Source organism: Zalophus californianus, chromosome 16, assembly GCF_009762305.2.
Source record: "Zalophus californianus isolate mZalCal1 chromosome 16, mZalCal1.pri.v2, whole genome shotgun sequence".
In the NCBI taxonomy this organism is placed as follows: Eukaryota; Metazoa; Chordata; class Mammalia; order Carnivora; family Otariidae; genus Zalophus; species Zalophus californianus.
Window position 1 is genome coordinate 46,895,380 of NC_045610.1, and position 17,836 is coordinate 46,913,215.

Below are 17,836 nucleotides of genomic sequence, written 5' to 3' on the forward strand. Positions count from 1 at the left end.
CATACAGGAATTCAGCAAAGTGGCAGGATATAAAATCAATGCACAGAAATCAGTTGCATTTCTATACACTAACAATGAGACAGAGAAAGAGAAATTAAGGAGTCGATCCCATTTACAATTGCACCCAAAACCATAAGATACTTAGGAATAATAAATCTAACCAAAGAGGCAAAGGATCTGTACTCAGAAAACTAGGACATTCATGAAAGAAATTGAGGGAGACATAAAGAAATTGAAAAACGTTCCATGCTCATGGATCAGAAGAACAAATACTGTTAAAATGTTTATGCTACCTTGAGGAATCTATGCATTCAGTGCAAGTCCTATCAAAATACCATCACCTTTTTTCACAGAGCTGGAGCAAGTAATTCTAAAATTTGTATGGAACTAGAAAAGACCCTGAATAGCCAAAGGAATTTTGAAAAAGAAAACCAGAGCTGGGGGCATCACAATTCTGGACGTGAAGCTCTATTACAAAGCTGTTATCATCAAGACGGTATTGTATTAGCACAAAAACAGACACATAGATCAATGGACCCTAAACTCTGTGGTCAGCTAATCTTTGACAAAGCAGGAAAGAATGTCCAATGGAAAAAAGTCTCTTCAACAAATGGTGTTGGGAAAATTGGACAGCCACATGCGGAAGAATGAACCTGGACCATTTTCTTACATCATACAGAAAAATAGACTCAAAATGGATGAAGGACCTAAATGTGAGACAGGAATCCATCAAAATCCTAGAGGAGAACACAGGCAGCACCCTCTATGACCTCAACTGCAGCAACTTCTTGCTAGACACGTCTCCAAAGGCAAGGAAACAAGGGTAAAAATGAACTATTGGGAGTTCATCAAGATAAAAAGCTTTTGCACAGCAAAGGAAACAGTCAGCAAAACCAAAGACATTGATAGAATGGGAGAAGATATTTGCAAATGTCTTATCAGATAAAGGGCTAGTATCCAAAAATCTATAAAGAACTTCTCAAACTCAACATCCAAAGAACAAATAATCCAATCAAGAAATGGGCAGAAGACATGAACAGACATTTCTCCAAAGAAGATACCCAAATGGCCAACAGACACATGAAAAAATGCTCTAAATCACTTGGCATCAGGGAAATACAAGTCAAAACCACAATGAGATACCACCTCACACCAGTCAGAATGGCTAAAATTAACAAGTCAGGAAATGACAGATGTTGGGGAGGATGCAGAGATAGGGGAACCCTCCTATACTGTTGGTGGGAATGCAAGCTGGTGCAGCCACTCTGGAAAACAGTATGGAGGTTCCTCAAAAAGTTGAAAATAGAGCTACCCTACAACCCAGCAATTGCACTACTGGGTATTTACCCCAAAGATACAAACGTTGTGATCTGAAGGGGCACATGAACCCCAGTGCATGTGCCACATAGCACCAATGTCCACAATAGCCAGACTATGGAAAGAGTCCAGATGTCTATCGACAAATGAATGGATAAAAAAGATGTGATACACACACACACACACACACACACACACACACACACACACAATGGAATACTACTCAGCCATCAAGAAAAATGAAGCCTTGCCATTTACAATGACATGGATGGAACTAAAGGATATTACGCTAATCAAAATAAGTCAATCAGAGAAAGACAGTTATTGTATGATCTCATTGATATGTGGAATTTAAGAAACAAAACAGGATCATAGGGGAAGAGAGGAAAAAATAAGATGAAATCAGAGAGGGAGACAAAGCATAAAAAACTTTTAATTCTAGGAAACAAACTGAGGGTTGCTGGAGGGGAGGGGGTTGGGGGTAACTAGGTGATGGACATTAAGGAGGGCACATGATGTAATGAGCACTGGGGGTATTATATAAGACTGATGAGTCACTGACCTCTACCTCTGAAAAATAATACATTATATGTTAATTGAATTTAAATAAAATGTATAACAGTTCTTTAAACAAAAAAATAAAACATAGCAATTCTTTTTTTATTTTTAATTTTTATTTTATTTTATTTTTTTAAAGATTTTATTTATTTGAGACAGAGAGAATGAGAGACAGAGAGCACGAGAGGGAAGAGGGTCAGAGGGAAAAGCAGACACCCCGCTAAGCGGGGAGCTTGATGTGGGACTTGATCCCGGGACTCCAGGATCATGACCTGAGCCGAAGGCAGTCGCTTAACCAACTGAGCCACCCAGGTGCCCAGCAATTCTTTTTTTTTAAAGATTATATTTATTTGGCAGAGAGAGAGAGAGAGAGAGAGAGCACAAGCAGGGGGAGGGGCAGGCAGAGGGAGAGGGAGAAGCAGGCTCCCCACCCCGAACAGAGAGCCCAACGTGGGGCTTGATCCTAGGATCCTGGGATCATGACCTGAGCCGAAGGCAGGCGCTTAACTGACTGAGCCACCCAGGTGCCCCTATGTATAGCAATTTTGACCAGTTAGAACGTCATGTCTGTCATGATGGTGGTAGTCCTCATAATCTCTTACTTGGGCTGCTCCAGAAGGTTCCTAATTGGTCTGCCTGCAATCTTCTGTTTATGGAGTAGCCTTTCATGAAAATTCTCGTGGTTTCCCATCATACTGAGAATAAAATTCAGTCTTTACCAGGATCGACAGTACCCTTTATAATCTGAACCCTGGCTACCTCTGTGACCTCATCTACCATTCTTTCTTACTCTTTTCCAGTCACGCTGGCCTTCATTGTTGGTCCTTGAACATTCCAAGCTTATTCCTGCTTCAGTATTTTTGTAATTGGTTTTTCTCTGGCCTAGATCTTCATATACATTCTGAAGGATTACCTCCTCATTTCATTCAGATCTCTGCAAATGTCATCCTCTCAGACAAGCCTTCCCTGATCTTATTTGTGTAATATAACACCCTATCTCACTTTCTAAACATTGCCCTTCTTTATTTGTCTTCATAGCATTTTTCACTAGTTGAAATTAAATCATGTATTCATTTGTTTACTTATTGTCTCTTTTCCCTTCTAAATTAGCAAAACTCTTGTGTGGCTCTTGTTTTTTTTAAAGCTTTATATTTCCCTGCCTAGAAGGTTGCCTGATACACAGTAGAAAATGAGAACTTTTTTTTTAAGATTTTTTTTCTTTTTGACAGTGTACAAGCAGGGGAAGCAGCAGGCAGAGGGAGAGGGAGAAGCAGGCGCCCCACTGAGCAGGGAGCCCGATGTGGGGCTCGATCCCAGGACCCTGGGATCATGACCTGAGCCAAAGGTAGACACTTAACCGTCTTAGCCACCCAAGTGCCCCGAAAATGAGAACTGAGAGTTGAAGGTGGGAGAGAAAAAAAAATCTAACTACAGATATACCAGAGATTAAGAATAAGTGTAAGTTTTGGTTAACAATTTGAAAAATTCGAAGAAATGATTTTTCCAAGAAAAATATAAACTATGGCATTTAAAAATAAATGGAAATCTATTTATGTGAAATATCTGGAATAAATGAATCCATAGAAACAGAAAGCAGACTAGTGTTTACCAGGGGCTGGCTTCTGAATTCTGGTATATTTAGTATATCAGACTGTGCCCCTGCACTGCTGAATTGATTGATTTTTTTTTTCACAGTATTAGCTCTTCTTCATATATATCAACTGTGTGTGTGTGTGTGTGTGTGTGTGTGTGTGTGTGTGTGTGTGTTACTGTTTAGGTGAAGCTTCCTTATGTCAGTTATCTCCCTTTTTGTCTTTTAATTTCATTCTTTTTTTTAAAAAAATATTTATCTGAGGGAGAGAGAGAGCAGGAGCAGGAGAGAGAGCACAAGCCAGGGATAGGGGCAGAGAGAGAGGGAGAAGCAGGTTTCCTGCTGAGCAGGGAGCTCGACCTGAGGCTCAACCCCAGGACCCTGGGATCATGACCTGAGCAGATGGCAGATGTTTAACCAGCTGAGGCACCTAGGCGCCCCTCATTCTTTTTTTTTTTTTTTTTAAGATTGTTTTCTGTCCCTGTTTTATGAAAGCCATGTCTTATTGTATTGTCTTTTGGATTTGAACTGGATTCTTTTAAAGGGCATCTGTTTCCTTTGGTTAGTTGAATCATAAACTCCATGAGGGCAGGGACTACTGTTTTGTTCATTGCTGTATCATTAGCACCTAGGACAGTACTGGTGCTTGGTAAGCATGAAGGTAAATGTTTGCTGAATGAATGACTGGAAACATGCCCCCTTTATTCTGCAGCATTTTAGAAAATATACTTCATATTGATTTATGATATTTATCTGTGTTTATCACCAGATGTGGGGTATGGTGTGGCCTTGGTTTTGCCTTTCATTTATTGAGCCTCTAGTATATGTTGTCAGTGTGTAAGTACAGGGACAGCAGTGAACATGACAAACATGGTCTTATTGCCTCATGGGACATACATATGTTTAGTATGAAAGTCAAACACTGTAGGTTATTAGTGTTAATAAAAGATCAAGAAGAAGTTGTTTAAGTATTGGGAGTTATAATTGCTGGAGGTAATCTATTCTGGGACATGAGTGAAGGTATATGCTGACTGGTTAGAAAAGTGAGGTGGGTGAGAAAGAATAAAGGATGATCGAACAAATTAGTGATGATGCTAATTTACTGGGCTAGAAAGTACTAACTAAAACTAGAGGAGAGTGAGATTTGGTTATCCAGGTAATAGGTGGCAGAATAATGGCAATGGATGAACTAGAGAGGGAGGGCATTGAGAAAGGATTTTTATTTTTTTAAGATGGGAGGATCTTGAGCATATGGAAATGCTGATGGAAGGAGCCATTAAAGGAAGAAATTCAAAATCTAGAAGTCAAAATATAAAAGGTCCCAGGAAGAATGGAAGAGAGTGGGATACAGAGCAAAGGTAGAGGATATGACAGTAATACACTTATCTTTCTGTTTTTAGTGTTAGCAACAGAGATACATTTATTTTTATCCTATTTAGATTGATAACACACTTCCTTCTGGAATGTATTTATATGATTTTCTTTTTTTTAAATTTTAATTATAGTTAACATACAGTGTTATTAGTTTCAGGTGTACAATATAGTGAGTCAGTAATTCTACACATTATTCAGTGCTCATCAAGATAAGTGTACTTTTAATTCCCTTCACGTAAGTAATAATACATTTATTTTAATAGAAGGACAAGGTGTGTGTTGATGGGCTCAAATCTGTATGTTTGTTGGTAGGTAGTTAAAAGAGTTCTTTCTGATAAATTTGAAGGTACGTATTTTTCTTTGTGTAATAGGAGCCAAAACCATTGTCCTGAGAGTGATGGGGAGAAATGGAGAGTCAAACAATGTTCAGAAGGAATTGACTAGAGAAAAACAGTAGATTGCTGAACAGTGAAAGGGGTCAGTTGAAATTTGCAACTATGGATTTCTAGTGTTATCAGTCTAGTCTGGCTAGTAATGCGACTCTGTGCAGTAGTGCTTAGTGGCCTTGATAGAGTAGAATCAGCCTGAATTTTGATTTTTGTTTGGTGTGTGGAACCAGAGAACAAAGGGGCTAGGGAGTTTGGGATTTTGGTGGAAGAGTGATTGAAATGATAGATCCAGTATTCTCATTTGGTGATAAAGAATTAAAGACCAGAGGAGAAAAGCCTTCATTTATATCACCATATTTGTTGAAACCACTTCCAAAAACCGGGGGGGGGGGGGGGATGTTCTATGCATATTTTCTTGTGCTGTTGCATGCCATATTTTCCTTTATGTGACCATCTTTTTCTTTGGTGATCTAACTAGAAAACTTTAATATTGTATAGGTTGATGGCAAGATTTGAGGCTAAGGTTAGGTTTCTATATACCTTATACATCCATGGCTCACCCCAATGCTATTGTTCTTTTGTGGTATGTTATGAGAACTCTTTAGATATGGTGTAAATTTTTTTTTTCGGATTTTATTTATTTATTTGAGAGAGAGAGAAAGCATGAGCCAGGGGGAGGGGCAGAGGGACAAGCAGACTCCCCGCCGAGCATGGAGCTCATTGTGGGGCTCGATCCCAGGACCCTGAGATCATGACCTGAGCTGAAGTCAGATGTTTAACCGACTGAGCCACCCAGGTGCCCCAGATATAATGTAAATTTTTAATCAGTGTGTGTAGTGTAAATTTTTAATCAGTGTGTGAGGTTTATTTTTGTCACAACTGTGTATTATTCAGTGTCTTTCAGTTTGACTGTTGAGCTGAGTAATAAATGATGTGGAATAACTTGTTGTAAGAAGATAGAACCAGGGTGCCTGGGTGGCTCAGTTGGTTAAGTGGCTTCCTTTGCCTCAGGTCATGATCTAGGGGTCCTGGGATTGAGCCCTGCATTGGGCTCCCTGCTTGGTGGGGAGTCTGCTTCTCCTTCTCCCTCTGCCCCTTCCCACAATTTGTTCTCTCTCTCTCAAATAAATAAATAAATAAAAATTTTTAAAAAGATTTTATTTATTTATTTTACAGAGAGTGAGAGAGAGAACACAAGCAGGGGGAGTGGGAGAGGGAGAAGCAGGCTTCCCGCTGAGCAGGGAGCCCAATGCAAGGCTGGATCCCAGAACCCCAGGACCACCACCTGAGCTGAAGGCAGACGCTTAATGACTGAGCCACCCAGGCGCCCTTAAATAAATAAAATCTTTAAAAAAAAGTATAAAATCACTTTTAAACTGGTGACACCCCCCTCCCCCCCAAAATCAAGTGTTTTCACTGAGAGTTGAAAACTTTGCTCTTATATATAAAGAAATAGAGCTGTAGAGTAGTACAGTAAGTAGTTTTTAAATAACAGCATTTGGACAGCCCCATTAATAGTGTGGCAACTCTGCATGCTTTCATAGGTGTTTGAGACATTGTTATATGGTAATAATAACTATATTATACATGTTGGTTGCTATTCTGATTGAGTTCATTTCCTATTGTTCTTGTAACAAGTTACCATAAATTTAGTGGTTTAAAACAACACAGAAATATTATATTTCTTACAGTTCAGGAGATAAGAAGGTTGAAATGGATCAGATATGGGGTAAAACCAAGGTTTTAGCGCAATTGTGCTCCTTCTGGAGGCACTACCAGAGAATCTCTTCCTTGTCTTTTCCAGTGTCTGGTAGCTACCTAAATTTTTTGGCTTATGGCCACACCACTTTGACCTCTCTTCTGTCATTACATCTTCTGAGATTCTTCTGCAGTCTTTTCCTGTTTTAAGGACTCTTGTGATTACATTGGGCTCATCTAGATAAAATCTAGGATAATCTCCCTTTATTAAATTCTTTAACTTAATCACATATACAGAGTCCCTTTTACCATGTAAGGTAGTAAGTCCTGGAGATTAGAATTTGGATACCTTGAAGGGGGTCCTTTATTGACTTTGTTCTTTTTTGAGAGTGTTTTGGCTCTTCTGGCTCCCTTGAGTTTCCATATGAATTCTAAGATTGACTTCTCAATTTCTGCAAAAAGTTACCTGGGATTTTGGTAGGTTATTGCATTGAATCTATAGATCAATTTGAGGAGTGTTGACGTTTTAACAATATTACACTTTCTAATTCATGAACAGGGGTGTCTTTCCATTTATATAACTAGGTCTTTTTTAAAGTTTTTTCAGTGATGCTTTGTAGTTTTCAGTGTACAAGTCTTGTGCTTTTTTTGCTCAGTTTATTCCTAAATTTTTAAATATTCTACTTGATGCTATCACAAATGGAATTGTTTTCTTGATTTCATCTTTGGATTGTTCAGTACTATAGTATAGAGATACAACTGATTTTTGTGTCCTGCAACTTTGTTGAATTCTTTTATTAGCTCTACTAGTTTTGTTGTTGGATTCTTTAGACATATATAAAGTCAAGTTATCTGTGAATATAGACAAATTTACTTCTTCCTTTCCTGTTTAGATATTTTTCTTTCTTTTTCTTGCCTAATTGCCTTGGCTAGAACTTTTTTAACAATGTTGAATGGAAGTGATAAGAGCAGACACTCTTGTCTTAATCTTGGGGGGAAAATAGTGTCTTTCAGCATTAAGGATGATGTTAGCTATAGGTTTTCATAGATGCCCTTTATCAATTTGAGGAAGTTTCCTTCTGTTCCAAGTGTGTTGAGTGGTATTGTCATGGAAGGGCATAGTCTTCTGTCAAATGCTTTTTCTTTTTCTCTTGAGGTGTTTATTAGGGTTTTGTCCTTTATTAGTATGGTGAATTACATTGATTTTTCAGTATATTGATGGTTCAATTCTGTGAATGACCTTACATTTCTATAATTTACTCATTGATTATTGAACGTGAGAAAATTCATCTGTGAATTGGTGATTTGAAGACTCATAGTCTTGAGATTTACATTACATGATCAGTTTCACCTTCATCAGAGTTTAGAGTGCTGTCATCTGTCTTTTTTGCATTCATCTTCTCATCTAATAATTGTAAAATATTTTCCTTTAACAGTATTCTTCTCTTTGACAATTTTGGCAGAAAATGAAAATTCCTGTATTCTCAAATACGTTCTGTGAGAGCTTAAAAAAAATGTCTACAAAGCTGGCATCTACAAACTTCTATATCTTGTTGAAAGTTGATGCCACACTTTTTAGCAAAGTGATAAGAAAAACCAAAGGAGGATGTAGTGGTGATAATTTATTTCATTGTTGAATCATTCTTTGAGAAAATTCCAGCATGGAGATGCCTGGGTGGCTCAGTAGGTTAAGCATCTGCCTTTGGCTCGGGTCATGATCCCAGGGTCCTGGGATTGAACCCCACATCGGGCTCCCTGCTCAGCGGGAAGCCTGCTTCTCCCTCTCCCACTCCCCCTGCTTGTGTTCCCTCTCTCTCTGACAAAAAACAAACAAAAAACTAAGAAAATTCCAGCATGTTTCTTTTTCTTTTTTTTTTTTAAAAGTTTTATGATTTTTTAAAAAAGATTTTATTTATTTAAGAGAGAGAGAGAGCAAGGGAGGAGCAGAGGGCAAGGAACAAGCAGACTCCCTGCTGAGCTTGGAGCCTGACATGGGCTTCAATTTCATGACCCTGAGAGACCTGAGCTGAAATCAGGAGTTGGATACTTAACCGAGCCACCCAAGCACTCCATTTTTTCCCTATCTTTTACAGTGAACATACATTGTATAATAATAAAGCGATTTTTTTCCCTCAACACCGTTCTAAATCCTGTTATCTAGCTATTTCACATTTTTTTTTAGGCAGTGCGGCCTGCAGGGGCTCAGATGATGCTAGTAGCTGTGTTTGGGTAGGAGTGGCAAACTGGGGACATACTGATCCTTGGCCTAAGATATAAAGATCCAGAATCTGGGATGAATTGAGAACTCACTCAATTGTAAATCTATCTGGACAGACTATGTGGGATAAAATGTTTGGTTGAGTTGCAATTTAGAAGTTAGGACACTTAGCCTAATGGGGAGGAGGGTTGGGGGGGGGGTGTTGATATATATACATATAAGGAATTATGCTATCTTGTAGATATTTTTAAAATACATATTTTTAAATTTAAGGGTGTGTATTTAATTGCTTAGTATCTCTTTCATTAAAACCATGTATTATAAAATGTTACCACTTTTTTCCAACATTTTCATCACGTCTGCATCATTAACCACTGCATCCTTTCATATAATGTTTAAACATTTCTTTGAATTTTTGTAAATGTGTGTATGTGTGTTTTGTTGCCTTACAAAATTTTTCTGAAGGGAAGCTCTAGGTTGATAAATGCTGGAGAATGGGTAGCATTTACCTTAAAGATACATAGTTTATTTCTTGTAGTTATACCAACAAGTTGTTTTCAAGGGGACTCTGAAGGCAATATCCAGATTAATATTGTAGAGAAAATCATAAAAGGAGATTTTGTTGGTTATCTGGGTAAGGAAAGATAATTCTTAATCCATCATTTGGGTCAGTATGCATTCTCATTTTTGTAATTAGAGTTCTACAGACCTTATCTTACTTTTACTTTTCCTTATTTTTTTATTTTTTTACTATTTGAAACATTCTCTTCTGATCCTATAGAACTTTAAAAGCACTTCAGTGGTATAGTTTATCCATTAGGCATAGTTCTAATGTCAAGAAACTCGTTTCTAGAATTGGAAAACAAAAAAATAAGAATAAGCCAGTCCATCACAAAACCAAAAATGAGAATAAAAATATCAACCACTCAAAATGGAAAAGGATATAGAAAAAAACTATATATTTTTTAAAAAGCCAGCTTATAGAATAAAACAGGTCCTGTGTGGAAAAGTTAAGGGGAATACCGTGATTATTTAGCCTGAATAGTGCAGAAGTGCTTAATAGTTAATTCGATTTCATCATTATTACATAAACATTTTTATAAAGGGGGATATTGTGCTCCTTTTTTGAATAAAAGAGTAAGTAAAAGTCTTTATGCAGGAGGGATGAACACTGAAAATGAAAATCGATTGTCCACTAAAAAAAAATAGTGTAAGAATATATTGAATAATATATTGAGTGTCCAGCCTTGGTGGACCATTAAGAGGAGAATAGTCAATACTTTCAATGGTTTAGACCAGGTGTCACAAACCTGAAAGCTTAGGGGCCATGTGGATAACAAAATGTTTGAATCAGTTAAGTATAAGACAATTAGAAATGATTGGGGGACTGTGAATTGCTTGTTTGTTATCCCTCTTCCAGAGATTTTTTCACTTGCCAGGAATTTGATGATTTCTCCTGAGAGAGTTACCATTTTTAAATTTGGATATATAATTTGGAAAAGTAAGATGAAATTTAGTCATATATTACTATCATAAAACCAATTAGATGGAACTGCCATTTCCCACTTAGCTTCAGTTTTGTGGAGTTTCTGTATTAATATTTTATTACAATAAATTTTTGGATGATGTGTTAACTTGAATAAGAAAGTCATTTTATCAAAATGTAACTATGAGATGGATAATTAGTTTTAAATAAGTATTTTATGTTTCATTTCATTATGCACTTCAGTTTTTATAAAATATTTTAGGACTAGCAAGAAAAAAACCTCTATACTTCAAAAAGTGATCATTGTAATTATTTTATTGCACTCATCATCATTTTCTACTTGAGTTAACTTTATTATCTTGGTTTATTTTTAGATGTGAGGTTTTTATTTATTTTTGGATCCTAGTCTTAGTTTTTGTTCTAACATTAATCTGTGCTGTTACTTTTTTCCTTTTGCAACTTTGAAGAACTGTACATATATATTGGTAAGGTCTGATTTAGGTAGAAGTTTGAAGTATGACTAGAATTTTCTTGTGTTTTTTTCTCATGCAAAAATTTAAACTTGCCTAGGATTTCTGTGTTTCCCTGACATTCTCTGGTGTAATATCACTCAAGGTAGTGCCCATTGTTACAGTTATTTCATAATCTGCTCTTGTTTATTGAAACTTACTTACATTGTCCCCTCTTACCTCCTTAACAGGTTCGCTAGTCTGATGAATGAAGTTTTTGCTCAATTTTTCATTCATTTATTCATTCAAGAAGTGTTGAGAGTCTCCCATGAGCTAGGCATTGAGGATAAAAAGAGTAAGACCAAGTTTCCCCCCAAGGAATTTGATTTAGACAGTGAATGCAAACTGAAGAAATATAATTAATTCAGTCAATATTTATTTGGCACCCACTGTTTACCGGGCATTATTCTCCAGTTATAGGTTTGCACCAATGAATTAAACAAGCAGTTTCCATGTCTTCATGGCAATAAACAAACAGGTATATATCATTTTCAGATAAGAATTTGAAGAAAAATACAGCATAGGAAGAGATGGGTGAGGGCTTTGGAGCATAATTCATGCCACAGAGTTGTTCCCCCTTGAATTAAAGGAGCTGGTCTTTTATATCCCTGTATTAATATCATTGGTGGCTTTGCTTAGCTTAGTCAGTTCTCTGAAGGTGGGAGCACCTCTGAGCCATTCACACCGGAGGAATGGGTGCTCTGATCCTGTAATGGGGATCTGCATAGGATATCACAGAGTCCATTAAAGCAGGATATCTTTTCTTTTCCTCCTCAGTGTGTTTTGTCATAATTTTTCTTGGTGCATTTGTGAAGATTCATCCCAACCTATTACACTATCATACTTTTTTTTTTTTAACTCATTAGATTAAGGTAAAAGAAGTTAAAGTATGTGCAAGTGTCACACAAAATAAAAAGCATTATTTCAAAAACCAGAGTCAAATGGAATAATACTTGTGAAACTTTTAATTTGAATCACTAGACTTAGAAATTCTGTAGTTTCGGTTAATGTTTTAAATAGATTTATTGTATCCCTTGTGTAAGCATAGGCACTGAGGAGGGGGACAAAATGCTTGGGTTCAAATATGGTCTTAAGCATTTATTAGCTGTATAATATTAGCATGCTATTTCACTTTTCTTTACCTCAAATTTTTCTTCAAAATGAAGCAAATACCACCCATCTTAAGGGGGTTTTGATGAGGACTAAATGAGATTCTATATGTAGAATATTTTACATATTTTGTTTACATTTGTATGCACAGAAAATCTCATACATAAGAAAATAGTTATTCTCTTTTAGGAAAATAAAAATTGAGGAGTTATAAGATTTACTGTTTAAATGTTATGGCATATTTTAAAATGACGTATATTTCATATATATCATTGCATATAACACAATTTTTTCAAGTCTTTGAAATATTAGTGAAGTAAATCAGACAGAATTTCTACTTCTCAGATAGTCTCTTAAATAAGGGGCAAAAGAAGCTAAGAATAACTCTCAAGATGAATATATTTCTTTTTTTAAAATTTTTTTATTGTTATGTTAATCACCATATATTACATCATTTGTTTTTGATGTAGTGTTCCATGATTCATTGTTTGTTCATAACACCCAGTGCTCCATGCAGAATGTGCCCTCTTTAATACCCATCACCAGGCTAACCCATCCCGCTACCCTCCTCCCCTCTAGAACCCTCAGTTTTTTTTTCAGAGTCCATCATCTCTCATGGTTCGTCTCCCCATCTGACTTACTCCCCTTCATTCTTCCTCTCCTGCTATCTTCTTCTTTTTCTTTTTTCTTAAAATATGTTGCGTTATTTGTTTCAGAAGTACAGATCTGTGATTCAACAGTCTTGCACAATTCACAGCACTCACCGTAGCACATACCCTCCCCAATGTCTATCACCCAGCCACCCCATCCCTCCCACCCCCCACCACTCCAGTAACACTCAGTTTGTTCCTGAGATTAAGAATTCCTCATATCAGTGAGGTCATATGATACATGTCTTTCTCTGATTGACTTATTTCACTCAGCATAACACCCTCCAGTTCCATCCATGTCGTTGCAAATGGCAAGATCTCATTCCTTTTGATGGCTGCATAATATTCCATTGTGTATAAGATGAATATATTTCTTAAATGCTTGAAATATTCTTTTTAGGATTCATCACCTTATTTATCTTCACTGATTAAAAGGGTAAGTTATTTGTTGGTGTTCACCTATTTTTTTATGTTTTACATTGTATTAGTGACCTTACTAAGCTCACTTACTCTAATAGTTTATAAATTCATTTAGGTTTTCTAAGTATATAATCATATTGTCTGTGAAAGTAGCATTTTTATTTCTTCTTTTCCATTCTTTATATTTCATCTTCTTACCATTTTGTAAAGGCTTAGACTTCCAGGATTATATTTTTTTTTTTAAGATTTTTTTTTTTTAAGATTTTATTTATTTGACAGAGAGAGAGAGACAGTGAGAGAGGGAACACAAGCAGGGGGAGTGGGAGAGGGGGAAGCAGGCTTCCCACAGAGTGGGGAGCCCCATGTGGGACTCGATCCCAACCTGAGCCAAAGGCAGACGCTTAATGATTGAGCCACCCAGGCTCCCCTCCAGGATCATATAGAGTGCAAGTGGTGCTAAGAAGTGGTCACATCATTCATCTCATAAAATATTTTTATTTATTCACCATTAAGTATGATGTTTACTATAGGTTTTAAAAAAGATACGCTTTTATAATATTAAGGAACTTCTAGTTTTGTGCAAGTTTTCTTAGATCATGAATGAGTATTGAATTTCATCAATTACTTTTGCTTCATCTATTGATAATATGATTTATTTCTCTTGTTAATGTGGTAAGCTATATTGATTTTCATATGTTCAGTCATTTTTGTATTTCTAGATTAAGCCCACACTTGGTCCTGATCAGTGAATTGGTAGATTTGATTTTGCCAATATTTTGTTTAGGGTTTTTCCTTCTATGCCAAAAGAGAGGTCTGTGATTTCTTTCTTGTAACTTATTTCTTATAAAAACCATACTGACTTTTGTTATCAAGCTTATGCTGTCTTGGGAAAACAAGTTTGGAAGTGTTCCCTATTTTTAGTGTCTGGAACAATTTGTGTAAGATTGGTATTATTTCTTCTTAAATGCTGGTAGAATGCATTGTTGAAATGATCTGAACCTTGAGTTTCCTTTGTGGGAGTGTGTTTTTATCGTACATAAAAAATTTCAAATATATAGAAAATTTAACATAATTTTACAGTTAACACATGTATACCCACTACTTAGAATCTACTGTTAACATTTTGCTGTATTTGCTTTATTACTATCTGCCTTCCTATCACCCCTCTATGCATCCATCATTTTATCTTATTTTTTGATGCATTCCAAAGAAATTGGAGACATCATAGGCTTTCTTCTAAATATTTAAGCATGAATGTAATTAAGTAGAGTTCAATGTTTTTTTTTTTCTTTGTGATCACATTTATTGAAAGGGTTGGAAAAAAATTAAAATGCCCTTTAGCTTAAGAATTTTTTAGTTATCCGCAAATCAACTCGTTTCAGGAGTGGAAGAATCCTTGGTCATTTCTTAATATCAAAATTTATGTAGGTTTCTCTTTTGAATGTCTTCTACATTTAAAGAGGCAATCATACAAAAGCTTCTATATTCCATACATGATAAATTCTTTGTTTCAGCCAACTCTTAAAGGAGGGGCAACTAGTACAACACCATCTCCCCAGACAAAAAGCATTGGAATATTCCGTTTTGTTGATTTATATATCTTTTGATTTATATATCTATATATATTTTGTTGATTTATATATATATAGTATGTTTCCTCATCAATTTCTGTAGTAGTCGCAGTTTCTTCCACATCTCCCAATATCATATTTAAATGCTGATCATAAGCATGTAATCTGCCTCGAAGCTCTCTGTCATTTCTCATTTTCACATAAATTCGCTCATCCAGGCTGAGCCTGATGAGATCCAGGGGCTCTTTTACAGTGTTGGTAGTTTGTTGCTGGTCCACGTCGTCCGCCATGTTTCAAACCCTGGGCCTCAAGTAGAGTTCAATGTTTATTCTTTTCTTTTGAGGTAAAATATATATGGAGTATGAGTCATAAATCTGATGTGAACATTTGCTGAATTTTGACAAATGCATACATCTGTGTATTCCAAACTTCTTCAAGATACAGAATTTACCATCATCTTGGAAAGTTTCGTTGTGCCTTTTCTCAGTTAATCCTCACATTTACCCCCAAGAGACAGCCATTATTCTGATTTTTTTTCTACCATAGATTACTGCATACACTTTTATGTAAGGTTCTTTTATTCAGCATATTATATTTTGAGATTTATCTGTTGTTGATTATACGAATAGTTCATACCTTTTTATTGCTGAGTAGTACCTAACTGAAAATCCCAGTTTATCCATTTTCCTATTGATGGACACATGGGCTACTTTTGGGCTGTTATAAATAAAGCTGCTGTGAAAATTGTTACATTAATCTTTTTATGCACATATGTTTTAATTCCTCCTGGGTAAATATGTAATGTGTGGAGTCCTATGTTAGGAATATGCTTAGCGTTATAATAAACCGCTAGACTTCTGCCTAAGGCAATTGTACTGTTATACCCTTGAAAACAGTATATTAAGAGTTTCAGTTGCTCTTCATCCTCGTCAATACTTGATATTATCAGTCTTTCAAAAGTTTGCTTTTCTGGTGGAGTATAGTGGTAGCTCATTGTAATTTGTATTTTCCCAGTGACAAATTGGGAAAGTTAATCTCTTTCAATATGTGTGTTGGCCATTCATAAACTTTTTATAAGTGTCCAAATTTTTCACCCATTAAAAAATGTGATTGTCTCTTTGTTGGGTTGTAGGTGTTCTTAATATATCTTGGATATCAGTTCTATGTTAGATACATGTTTTGTGAATAATTTCTCCCAGTTTGTGACTTGCCTATTCATTTTGGTTATGTTATTTTTTATGAGTAGATGTTTTTAAAAATTTTAATAAAGCCCAAATGTATCCATTTTTTCTTTTATGGTTATTGCTTTCTGTGTTCTAAGAATCCTTTGCCTATCTCTAAATAATAAGGATATTCTCTTGTGTTTTCTTCTAAAAGCTTTATGATTTTAGCGTTCATGTGTTGTTTGACTCTTGATTTATTTTGAATTAATTTTCATATGTAGTGTGAAGCACAGATTAGGGATAATTTTTAAAAAATGAATATCTATTCCACCACCACTTGTTGAAAAGACTTCTCTTTACTCATTAATGACTTGGTCCAAAAAAATGACCATGTAAGTGTAGATCTTTTTCTGGACTACCTATTCAGTGTCACTGATCTGTCTGATGATACTTATGAGAGAACCATACTGTCATGATTTCTGGAGATATAGAGTAAGTCTTGAGTTCAGGTCATATAAATGCTCCAGCTTTTTTGTTAGTTTCCAAGATGGCTTTGGATGTTCTAAGCTCTTTGTATTACCATATGCATTTTAGAATGAGCTGCTCAATTTCTACAAAAAAAATGCCTGCTGGAATTTGAGGTTTTGTTGTCTCTTTAGGACATTATAGAGAGAATCAACATTTTGACAATATTGAACTTTCCACTCTATGAACATGGTATATCTCTACTTGTTTAAGTTTTCTTTAATTTTTTAAAGTAACTTTTGTAGTTTTCAGTGTCTTTTATTAAGGGTTTTTGAGTCTGTGTTCATGAGGTATGTGGTCTATAATTTTCTTTTCTTGTAATTTCTGTTAGGTTTTGGAATTAAGATCATACTGCCTTCATATAAAATATGTTTGGAAGTATTTCTTCTATTAAGGAAACTGTATAGAATTGGTATTGTTTGTACCTTTAAACAGTAGACTTCACCAGTGAAATAATCTGGCCCTGTAGTTTTCTTTCTGGGAGGAGTTTTGATAAGTTCAATTTCTTTAATAGAGATAGGCCTGCTTCAGATTTTCTGCTCAATTTTTGGTCAGTTTTGATAAGTTGTATTTTTCAAAGAATTTGTTTTATGTAAAACATTAAATTTGGTGTAAAGTTGTCATAGTATCTACTTACTTAAAACAGCCTTTAGTTCTGAAATGGTGTCCCCTATTCCTTTTTAATGTTGGCAGTTTCTCTCTGTCTCTGTCTCTCTCTCTCTCTCTTTTTTTTTTTTTTATTAGCTTTGCTAGGGATTTATTAATTTTACTACTTTTAAGAAATCAAATGTTTTGCTTCATTGATTTTATCTGTTTGGGATTTGTTTTCTATTTCATTCATTTCTACTCTTGTTCTTTCCTTTTGCTTTCTTTGATTTGCTGTTTGTTTTGAACTTTTTGAAATAGAAGCTTAGATACTGATTTCATCCTTCTCTTCTAATACATGCATTCTTTACATTTGTTTACAAGCATTGTTTTAGTTTCATTCTCAGTGTTTCCATAGTTTATATTTTCATTATAATTTATTGCAAATATTTTAAAATTTCCATTGTGATTTATATACTTTTATTTTTTGACTCATAGGTTATTTAGAAGTATGTCACTTAATTTTCAAGCAGTAGGGGAGTTTCTCAATTTTTAAAAATTACTCACTTCTAGCTTAATTGCCTTGTAGTTAGAGAATATATTCTCAAAGACTTAAGTCCTTTGAAATGTATTGAGACTTGCTTTATGACTCAGCCTGTGGTTCATTTTGGT

General features: G+C 35.5%; 2 protein-coding genes across 7 annotated transcripts in view; one reads left to right on the forward strand and one right to left on the reverse strand.

Moving 5' to 3' along the window:
• The window catches only part of TANC2 (tetratricopeptide repeat, ankyrin repeat and coiled-coil containing 2), a 353,239-nt gene that overhangs the window by 41,623 nt on the left and 293,780 nt on the right, over positions 1–17,836 (forward strand). The window contains exon 1 of one of the 6 annotated variants that reach the window (XM_027624903.2): positions 13,316–13,336. The exons of the other annotated variants lie outside the window; for them this stretch is intronic. The gene's annotated coding sequence lies outside the window, so the exon portion shown is untranslated. Of the gene's footprint in view, positions 1–13,315; positions 13,337–17,836 lie in introns of those variants that run through there. 6 annotated transcript variants of the gene reach the window in all.
• On the reverse strand, positions 14,831–15,181 carry LOC113939213 (U6 snRNA-associated Sm-like protein LSm3). The gene has a single exon (XM_035724479.1). The coding sequence runs from the start codon at positions 15,179–15,181 to the stop codon at positions 14,831–14,833; it is 351 nt and encodes a 116-aa protein (XP_035580372.1).

Coding starts and splice junctions, on each gene's coding strand:
- LOC113939213 (XM_035724479.1), bottom strand. CDS start 15,181: ATGGCGGACGACGTGGACCAGCAACAAACTACCAACACTGTAAAAGAG.